Genomic DNA, 10,331 nt, shown 5'->3' on the forward strand with positions numbered 1-10,331 from the left:
TGGCTTCTCTTGTGGAGCACAGGCTCTAGGCGTGCGGGTTTCAGTAGTTGTGGCACGTGGGCTCAGTAGTTGTGGCTCGCAGGCTCTAGAGCGCAGGCTCAGTAGTTGTGGCACACGGGCTTAGTTGCTCCGCGGCATGTGGGATCTTCCCGGACCAGGGCTGGAACCCGTGTCCCCTGCATTGGCAGGTGGATTCTTAACCACTGCACCACCAGGGAAGTCCCCTATTCCCTTTCTATCATCCCTGCTTCAACTGCTGTGGGTTTTCTCTCCTATGAGGCTGTCTTGTCCCTCTCTGACACCAAGAGACACACTTTCCTTTCTTTCCGTGTCATGCCAAGTACCATCTGCCCTCAAGGCCTCTGTACTTGCTGTTCCCTCTGCCTAGAACACTATTTCCCATAACTTCCCCTGGATATCATTGTCCACTCATCCAAGCTTAAAAGTCCTTCCTCATATAGCTTGCCTGGACCTCCCTACACGATGCAGCCCCAGTGGTTGTTTTGTTGTTCGTTAGAGCCATCACTTTCTGATAATATTGTTCCAATTGTAGGCTTGTTTGTTGCCTCCCTCGTTACAGGTAAGCTCCACAAGGGCAAGGTCCTCCTCTAACTTATCCCTACAACTGAATGTGTGGCACATAGCACAGGGCCAGTCATAGGAGAAGCTCATGGTATTGCTGAACGATGGATGGGTGGATGGATTGATGGATGGATGGATGGATGGGTAGATAGATGGGTGGATGGGTGGATAGATGGACGGATGGATGGGTGTATGGGTGGGTGGATGGGTGGGTGGGTGGGTGGATGGATGGATGCATGGATGGATGGATAGATGGATAAATGGATGGGTGGATGGGTGGGTGGATGGATGGATGGATGGATAGGTGGATGGATGGATAAATGGATAGGTGGATGGCTGGCTGGCTGGCTGGGTGGGTGGATGGATGGATAAATGGATGGGTGGATGGATAGACGGATGGGTGGGTGTATGGGTGGATGGATGGATAGGTGGATGTATGGTTAGGTGGGTGGATGAATGGAACCTCCCATCGATCCATGATTACCCTGTTTTAAGCCCTGTGATAGGTTCTTTACCTAGAGTGTCTGTCATCCTTACAAAACCAGGCATGGCATCATTTATGCCCATTTTAGCAGTGTGGAAAAGGGAGCTCAGAATTACCAGGACTTTGTCCAAGGACACTTCATGATTAGGTGTTGCATCCAAGACTCAAATCCACATCTGCATGAGCCCAGGTCCCATCACCGTCCCACCATTCAGCTCTGCCTCCCCTAAGCACTCACTTATTCTACTTCACATCATCCTTTGAATCAGTGGGAAAAAACCCTAAAAAGCTAACAAAAAGCAGATGAAAGTTAATTCATAGATTTATAATAGAATGAATTCATGAAACTGAGTTAACTAAGTGAGATAGTCTTTGAAAAAACAACCTTCAGAGAAGGCGAGCCATTATTAACATTTCCCAAATTTAAAAGCGTCTGTGGGCAAGAGAAGTCTGCTTCCCAGAGGATATATGTGGTACTGCACCCAGCTCTTGTGCTTGGTGAACCAGCAAAACAGACACACAGGATATGAAGGTATTTGCATTTTGAAGAAGAAAGAGGAGAGGAAAAACAAGGGGGGGTGGGGGGGAGAAGAGAGAATGACGATCACAGTAATAATAAAAAACAAGGAGGACAACACAGCCTCACAATGTTGTATTTCGCTTTATTCAGAAAGCAGTTTTGCATTCATTTTACCTAAAATCATGTAGCATTGTTGCACTTCTGAAATTGTTTGGGGTCCAAAAGTCTCTGTCTCCTTGGTTTTCTACCAACACAGCACAGGCTGGCTGGGTTCTGGTTGATCCTTGCTGTTGTTTCCTGGTCTAATGCCAGGTTTAGCCGGTGACTCAGTCCCTCAGTTGTGGGAAGGATTAGGGTGGCGACCTGGAGAATAAAAGGAGGAGTTCTGGGCACTCACCTCCAAAGTGAGTTCCTTTTTCTCTGCCACATTAGACTGAACTGCCAGCGACAGCTGCTCCAACATGAAGCCGGTGACAGTCCTCATGCTGGTCGCCTTCCCCCTTTACTGCTATGCAGGTGAGTACCGATGGGGGGGGGCACAGGTCTGGGGCTAAGGTTGTTGTCTGGTCCCCTGTGCAAGACCTCCCTATCCCCAAGCACCAGTAGAGGACAGGTCTGCACGTCATAGACCTAAACGTCATCACTAATTCCAGAAACTCTGAAGGAAGTTCCTTCGTGGGCTTTGCCTCTGCCCTGGAGCTGCACGTAGTGTCTCATGCCATTCAGGGAGTCCCACCATCATCACAGGTACCATGATACCAGGATGAGTCTTGTGATTGACTATTAGAATTAGTCATTTCAGTGGGGCAAGGGAAAGAGATGCTCTGATGATCCCCTGCATTTATATCTAGATGGGTTTCCTGAAAGAGGCACTCATGGAGTCTCCTTAAATATGAAAAGGAACAGGAAAACTCCCAGGAGAAAATGCTCAGGCTGTGGTGTGTGAAGCAGTGTCCTGCACCAAGTGAGGATCCCCCATTCTTCACACATTTTCAGAATTGATTTAAGCCCTTCTGGAATGCCCTTACTCCCAGCCCCTTCCTGCTCAATGGTGGCTGAAAAGAAGAGCTCACACCCTCTGGAGGTCTCCTTCCACAGTGAGGATCCTGCTAGAGAAAAATGCCCTGGCAGCTAGAATCTGGTCTTCAACAACATGTCACATACATAGTTTGCTTTGTTCAATTTACAAAGCTCTTTTAAATACCCCCACTTCGTTTGTTCCTCAAGTACGTGCAGATGTGTTCAAGCTGACAGGCTCAAGGTCACCTAAACAAAAAATTGCAGACCCTAGAGTAAAACCCAGCTCTCAGGAATTCAGTTCCAGAGCTGTTTCTCCTACCCAACTGCCTGAAGTCACCACAACAGATCACTTCACAAACAAGAATTTCATTTGTACATTACCTTTTGTTGCAGAAAATAATTAGCAACAACAGAGCTAATGGACAATGTTCTAGACCCAATACATTTACAATACTGGGAAATCTTGCTACTTGCTACTCTGAATGATAACGGTGAAGCATCACATGACTCTGAACAAAGGAAGACCAGATAATGTTTACTATGTTGCCCTAAGTTAGAGCATCTTATTTCTTCAGCGCCCTCCTTAATCAAACATACATAGTGTTTGGCTTCTCAAGGCTAGCAAGAGGAGGGGTGGATGTTTTAGGGCTTAAAGAAATTCCAGATCCCGAGTTTACTCTCATAGAATTGAGAACTCAAGACCGTTCACCATAATCTCTTTCTGAATAGACATCTCTACTGGGATGTGAGAGGATGACAAACATCATGGTTCTGCCCCAAAAGAGGTTCACGCATCCATAATGGAGCCCCTGTTTTCATGCTTTCTTCCCAGGTTCTGGCTGTTCCTTTCTCGAGGAAGTGATTGCAAAAGCAGCCAATGCCAGTGTGTCCACGACTGAATACAGAGCATCTCTTGAAGAGTTCATAAACGATGAAAACACGGCAAATGCCGTAGACAAATTAAAGCAATGTTTTCTCAATCAGTCAGTTGAAACTCTGAGCAATTTCAATGTGATGATGGTAATTTCGGCTTTTTCTGATGTGCTTTTAGAACCATGGGACAGGGACAAGCAGGTTCTAAGTCTGTCACTGATTATGCCAAAGCAAGTGATGAATGTGCCTTATTTCAGTTTATTTCATTGTGTGGTGAGTCCAATGACTTTGACATCCAAGGCTGCAGTGCTGAAATCTTTAGTGAATGATATAAATGAAAAAGACAAAAGAGGGAAAAGACTACTCAGGCAAAGGGCTACCTACCCCTCAGCTCCCCTGTACACACAGAGGCGTGCGCACACACACACACACACACACACACCCATGCACACACACTTTCTATCAAGGTAAAAAACATCTGATTCTTAAGAAGTCCTTCACTTGTGGGAGTGATCAGCAAAAAAGATTCCCTTCTTCTTCCCCATCTTCTTAAGATGTTTTAAGAATGTTTCTAATAGAGTCCAGAATATACCATTTGAGGAAGATTCCATACACCTTATTAAAAGACTTTAAAATGCATTTTCAAGCAATCAAAATTTGTTAGTATAAATTATTGGATTCCTTGACCATTAATTAAGCATCCCATGAATGACAAATGCAGATCATGGGTATGAACATGATGGAATTGTTTCAAACCAAAATCAGTAGTTTAACAATGAGTAAGTCTCTCTAATTATAAATTGATATTGTTATTCTAGCATTTTTTTCCTCTCCTAATATATTATTTAAAACATTGCATGTAGACAATTTAGAAAGAGTGCAAAAAGTGTAAAGATAAAAGTGAACATCACCTAAGGAGATTTTGAACATGGTACAACATGGATGAACCCGAGGACATTATGATCCATGAAATAAGGCAGTCACAAAAAGACAAGGGTTGCATGACTTCACTTACACCGGGTTTCAAGAATAGCCAATCTCATAGAAACACAAGGTAGAATAGCGGTTTCCAGGGGTTGGATGTTGAGGAAAATGGGAGTTATATAACAGGTATAGAGTTTCTTTTTTGCAAGATGAAGACAGTCTGGAGATTGGTTGCACTGATTGCAGAGTGAATATGGTGTTAGGTACATTTAAAATGGTGAAAATGGTAAATTAGATGTTATATGTATTTATTAAAATTTTTAAAAATTTTACTGAATAATCCTTACAATTAAGGATGATGGGTTTTTTTTCTTTAAAAACGTAGCTCAGACAAATCATTCTTAGTGCACAGCCTCAAGATTTTGTAGGCCACAAAGTCAAAGGTAGAAGGCATCAGGCTATTTTCTATATTTCTGACAGTAAGGCCATACAGGAACTCAAAACTCAAAACATGGGTCCTTATACTGGAGCCGAGATTTTCACAATTCTGTGTGGAAAAATGATAATATATGCAGCAGAGTTATGGATAAGTTATTTCAAGGAACAAGAAATGTGCAGAAAAAAAACTTACTCAAGGGATCCCTGGTGGGGAAAAGATCTGGAAATACCAGAACTTCTTTGGCATTAATAAATGTCTCCTGAATGATCGAATAAATGATGAGATCATTCTGATTTTACTCCCAGCACTAATTCTCTTGGATGTCAGATGTGTGTGGACAGATTCAGGAAAACAATAAGAAATGTTTATTTTGCAAGTTTGTACTTTACAAGAAAGAGTTGAAAATATAAGTGATGTTTATTTTTGTTTTCCAGGAAATCATATATAATAGTATTTTCTGTGAACCGTTTTAACTTTCCATAAGATCTTTGACTCAGAAGACGTCGACTGGCGATGAGTATAAACCACAAGCTGTCTTTCTTTTTTGTCCTTTGATCTACACACTGCAAGACAATTGTTGAAACCTCAAATACATTTTCATTTCAATAAAGTATCTGCAAACCTGAAGTTCTTTTTTGTTATCTGATTAAAATAGAGGCTTTGGAGAGCTTCATATCTCTCTCTCTCTCTCTCACACACACACACACACACACACACACACACACACACACACACACACGATTATTCATTAAAGAACTCATGGGTGAGATAGCTAGTGGGAAGCAGCCGCATAGCACAGGGAGATCAGCTCGGTGCTTTGTGACCACCTAGAGGGGTGGGATAGGGAGGGTGGGAGGGAGACGCAAGAGGGAGGGGATATGGGGATATATGTATACGTATAGCTGATTCACTTTGTGATACAGCAGAAACTAACACACCATTGTAAAGCAATTACACTCCAGTAAAGATGTTAAAAAAAAAAAAAGTAATCCCTTCTCTGGAAAACTGGTTTTCCTCCCCTCCTCACCCACCCCCATCTCCCCAGGAACCAGAGGGGAGGTTCTGGCAGTTGGGTCCTGCCCAAATTCCCTGATCCGCCACAGTCTTCATCTTCATTCTGACCCCTGCTGGCCATGGCCGGGCACTTTTCTCAGCTCTCTCTGTCTCTGCTCCAAGTGTGCAGGGCTGGGAACAGAGCCAGTGAGAGAGGTGACTCAGGCAAAAGCCAGGGTGAATCCTGTCTTGATTTTAAAATTTGATATATGGCACTGATCTTGACTTTTAAAAATAGTTCACAAAAATATTATTTATCCCGCTTCCTGAGATGTTTGGTGCCCCCTTCAATTGTGTGAATCTCCCTAGTCGGGTCTCTTGAGTGGCAACGTGGTCCATCCGCTCATTCACACAATGACCTATGAAGTCAGGAAGGTCAAGGGAAAAGTGTGCACTACATCAGAATAAAGCAAAGCAAGAGATGTTTTTAAAATATTTATTTAGGCTGCGCCGGGTCTTTGTTGCAGCATGTGGGATCTTCAGTTGCGGCATGTGGACTTCTTAGTTGCCACGTGCATGCGGGATCTAGTTCCCTGACCAGGGCTCGAATCTGGGCCCCCTGCATTGGGAGCGCAGAGTCTTACCCACTGGGCCACCAGGAAAGTCCCAAAGCAAGAGATTTTTAAATCAAACCTTAGCTCCCCTTACTTTTACCAATCCCCACAATCCTGTAACCAGGGATAAGTTATTGCCACATCTGCTCACACCCCCAAGGGTCCCTCTTCCTTCCTGGGCCATCCCCTCCACCAGGTAGACCTCTGGCCCTTTCTCGGGACAATTCAGCTCCCACCAGGTTCAACTCTTCTGTCAGGTATAACACGTATAGGAATGAAGCACAAGAGAAGGTGCTGTGTTGGGGTGCCAGAAGGCCAAATGGGACTGTAGTCAGTGAAATTCCCATCTCCCAGTCAGACTGGTCACCGGCTTGGAAGGGAGGAGGTCTAGGATTCCGAGCAATGGCAGATCCCAGGAGGTACCCTCCCAGGACTGCAGAACCTGACGTCAGCCTCCAGATGGGGCGGGCCCAAAAAGCCCCTTCCTAGCCCCGGTCTCAGCACTTGGACAGCTTGGGTCTCCATCTGCCTCAGGACATCATAGAGCTGCCCCAGTGGAGCGAGGGTACCCATTCTACACGGTCACGTGTTTGCCAGGCGCACCGCCTGGCCAATGATATAGCCGAAGGGTGTCTGTTCAAGGGACTTGTGCCTGGAAGTCCACGCGGAGTTCGAGAGAATGACAGTGGACCGTGCTGACAGCGCCAGCAACTGCCAGAGGTCCAGCAGGTGGGAGTGTTGAAGGAACCCTGGAGACGGGAGCAAAGGATGTCCATGCCAACACCTCATGCAACTAACCTTGACAATGGCAAAATAGGTGAAATCATACAAAGTATGCTCTCTGACCATCGTGGAATCAAACTGAAAATCCAGAACAGAATGATCATAGGAAAATCTCCAGTCACTCGGTAAAAAAACACCACGCTCCTAAAAAAAAAATCAATGAATCGTCAAATACTTACCCAATATATATTTTTTAGGTGTCTGTCTCCAGCACTGGGCTGTCGCTCTGTGGAGTGGAAAAAGGTTCAACCTGGGGTCCTCATTACCTAATAAGTAGCTTCAGCACGCAGGGGATAGGGAACGGAGAGCAGACGGTAGGTACGTGAGGGCTAAATGCCCTGCGGAAAACGCACTGGTAACAAACTTTGGTGGAAAGAAACAGGAACCACAGACCAGTGAGGAGGCTAGAATCCTTAGTGTTGTGTTAGAAGTTTATGGCAAGATGAGGATGGGGGAAAAGACCTCATGGAAATATTTCTCGTAGTTTTCCTTCTAAGTACACTCTGTAGGACTCTTACTACTTGGAGCTGGAGACGGGATAGTAACATCTGTCCAGGCAGAAACGCATCGTTCTAGGGCTTCCCTGGTGGTGCAGTGGTTGAGAATCCGCCTGCCAGTGCAGGGGACACGGGTTCGAGCCCTGGTCTGGGAGGATCCCACATGCCGCGGAGCGACTAGGCCCGTGAGCCACAATTACTGAGCCTGTGCATCTGGAGTCTGTGCTTCGCAACAAGAGAGGCCACGATAGTGAGAGGCCTGTGCACCACAATGAAGAGTGGCCCCCGCTTGCTGCAACTAGAGAAAGCCCTCGCACAGAAACGAAGACCCAACACAGCCATAAAAAATAAATAAATAAATAAAAATAAATAAGTAAATGTAAGATGTGTTTAAAAAAAAAAAAAAGAAATGCATCGTTCTAGCTATACTTCTAACACGTGTCTTGGACTAAAGCAAATATTGCGTCTCCTGGAAGTAAACACTCGAGTTAAACCACTTCTCACAAAATACATGGACAGAATGGAAAATAATCTGAAAATATATATAACTGAATCACTTTGCTGTACACCTGAAACTAACACAATATTGTAAATCAACTATATTTCAGTAAAAAAAAAAAAAAATGAACAGGATGGCAATTGCCTGGGGATGGTAGTAAAGATAAATGTGTTTTATCAGTTTCTGACTAAAAGGGCTCAGTGAGGGCTAAGATAGATGAGTGAAAAAGACTGATGTCTGAATGAATCCTAGTTTCCATGAACTTTCAGAAAATCAAAGTTGAAAAGAAAAATCTAAACTTTTCCCACAAAATAACTAGAATTCACATCAGACTTTTCATCAGCAACATTAAAAGAGAACGGAGACAGAAAGTAGATTACTGATTGCCTAAGACTGAGGGGGTTAGTGGGAATGGGGAATGTCTGCTGTCTGGGGGGTTCTTTTGGGGGACGATGAAAATGTTCTGCAGTGGACTGTGGGGATGATTGCACAACCCTGAATATATTGAAAACCACTGCAGTGTACCCTTTAAATGCATGCATCTATGATATGTGAATTATATCTCAAAGCTGTTGAAAAATGTGTTTTATATATAGATCTTGCTGAGGGTGACAGGATTAGAAATGAAATATTGGGACCTCCCTGGCGGCCCAGTGGTTAAGACTTCGCACTGCCAATGCAGGGGGCACAGATTCCATCCCTGGTTGGGGAACTAAGATCCCACATGCTGCGCGACAGGGCCAAAAAATAAAATACATAAAAATAAATTTTAAAAAAATTATTTTTAAAAAAAGAATTTAAGGAAAAGAAATGAAATATAGGGTTTGCCTACCAAGATCAACAATTTACAAAATAGTTTATGCTCTAGACAGTAAGGATATTAAAAACAGATATCAGCCCGGCCGTGGCTCGCTCCCTTCTCGGTCCCTGCTCCTGGTGGCCCTGAGCGAGTGCGGGTCGGGGTCGGCCCCCAAGAGTAGGAGGTGCAGGGGGAGCAGGTAAGGGAGCCGGAGGAGGGTCCCCAGAGGTGGGGTGGGCGAGCGGACACGGCCTGTGGACCCCTCCCCAGGGGTCCCGGGGCAGAGACGGCAGCCCCCGTGCCCCCCGCGGCCTGGCGTTTGGCCGCAGAAAACGGTCTGCGAGTCGAAGTGTCGCGGCGGCGCACCTGAATCGGGAGGAGCAGGAGACAGCGAGGATGGGCCCAGGAGCGATGGCGGCCAAAGAGGAACAAGCAGTAAAAATCTCAACACGGAACATGCCAACCAGGAGAATGAAAACAAGGATGAAAAGGGGCAAGATGCTAATAAAGGAGAGCCTGTGGCCCTTTGGAAGCTGGTGAATATTGTGTACCTAGAGGAAATCGTAGGCGGTTCTGCATTAGGCAGCCCATCCTGCAGTGTAGATGGGACATGACTCAGAGTCTTGGAGAGCCACAGGCAAGGATGAGAGAAGAGAATATGGAAAGGATTGGGGAGGAGGTGAGGCAGCTGAGGGAAAAGCAGCGAGTCATAGTCTGCGGGCAGTTAGCCCTGACCCCCCTCACCATGACCATCATGATGAGTTTTGCCTTATGCCTTGAATCCTGATGTTTTCCCTGAAGTTAGTAGGGAGACACACCGCTTCCTAAACTTACATGTTTGTGACATACCTTTGTTGTAAACCTTTTGGTGTTACTTGTTTCTTGTGGGTCTCCTATTACCAGCTTCTAATTGAATGTTGTGTTTCTGACCCAATCTGTAAGTTTCTATCAGCAGGAGAGTTTTATCTATTGCATGGAGAGATGTTCATTATATATTGTGAAGTCAATAAAGCAGTTTAAAAAAAAAAAAAAAAAAAAAGAAGAAAACAGATACCAGAGAGCTATTTACCAAGCCATTTTCCTCTGCCGCCAGGACACACAGCTGGCTTTGTTTCCCTGGGGTGTGGCCATGTCACTGAGTTCAGGTCAATGGAATGTGAAGTCATGAGAAACATCACCTCCAGACCTGTCTCAGAAAGCCCCTTCCCTATTCCCTCATCTGCCACCTAACGCCAAGATCCAGTAGAGTCCTAAGGCCCTAAGAGATGCTTGAGGGCTTCATCAGGAAAGCCTGGGTGCCTGAG

At 45.1% G+C, this 10,331-nt stretch overlaps 1 protein-coding gene and 1 pseudogene across 1 annotated transcript; both read left to right on the plus strand.

Moving 5' to 3' along the window:
• Positions 1-2,030: 2,030 nt before the first annotated feature.
• Positions 2,031-5,354, plus strand: SCGB2A2 (secretoglobin family 2A member 2). Its single transcript, XM_036861829.1, has 3 exons — positions 2,031-2,102; positions 3,439-3,626; positions 5,277-5,354. Exons 1-3 carry the CDS (start codon positions 2,048-2,050, stop codon positions 5,313-5,315), a joined length of 282 nt encoding a protein of 93 aa, XP_036717724.1. The 5' UTR covers positions 2,031-2,047; the 3' UTR covers positions 5,316-5,354.
• Positions 5,355-9,438: 4,084 nt separating this feature from the next.
• On the plus strand, positions 9,439-9,840 carry LOC118899836 (annotated as a pseudogene).
• Positions 9,841-10,331: the final 491 nt, after the last annotated feature.

This window comes from Balaenoptera musculus, chromosome 8 (genome assembly GCF_009873245.2).
Source record: "Balaenoptera musculus isolate JJ_BM4_2016_0621 chromosome 8, mBalMus1.pri.v3, whole genome shotgun sequence".
In the NCBI taxonomy this organism is placed as follows: Eukaryota; Metazoa; Chordata; class Mammalia; order Artiodactyla; family Balaenopteridae; genus Balaenoptera; species Balaenoptera musculus.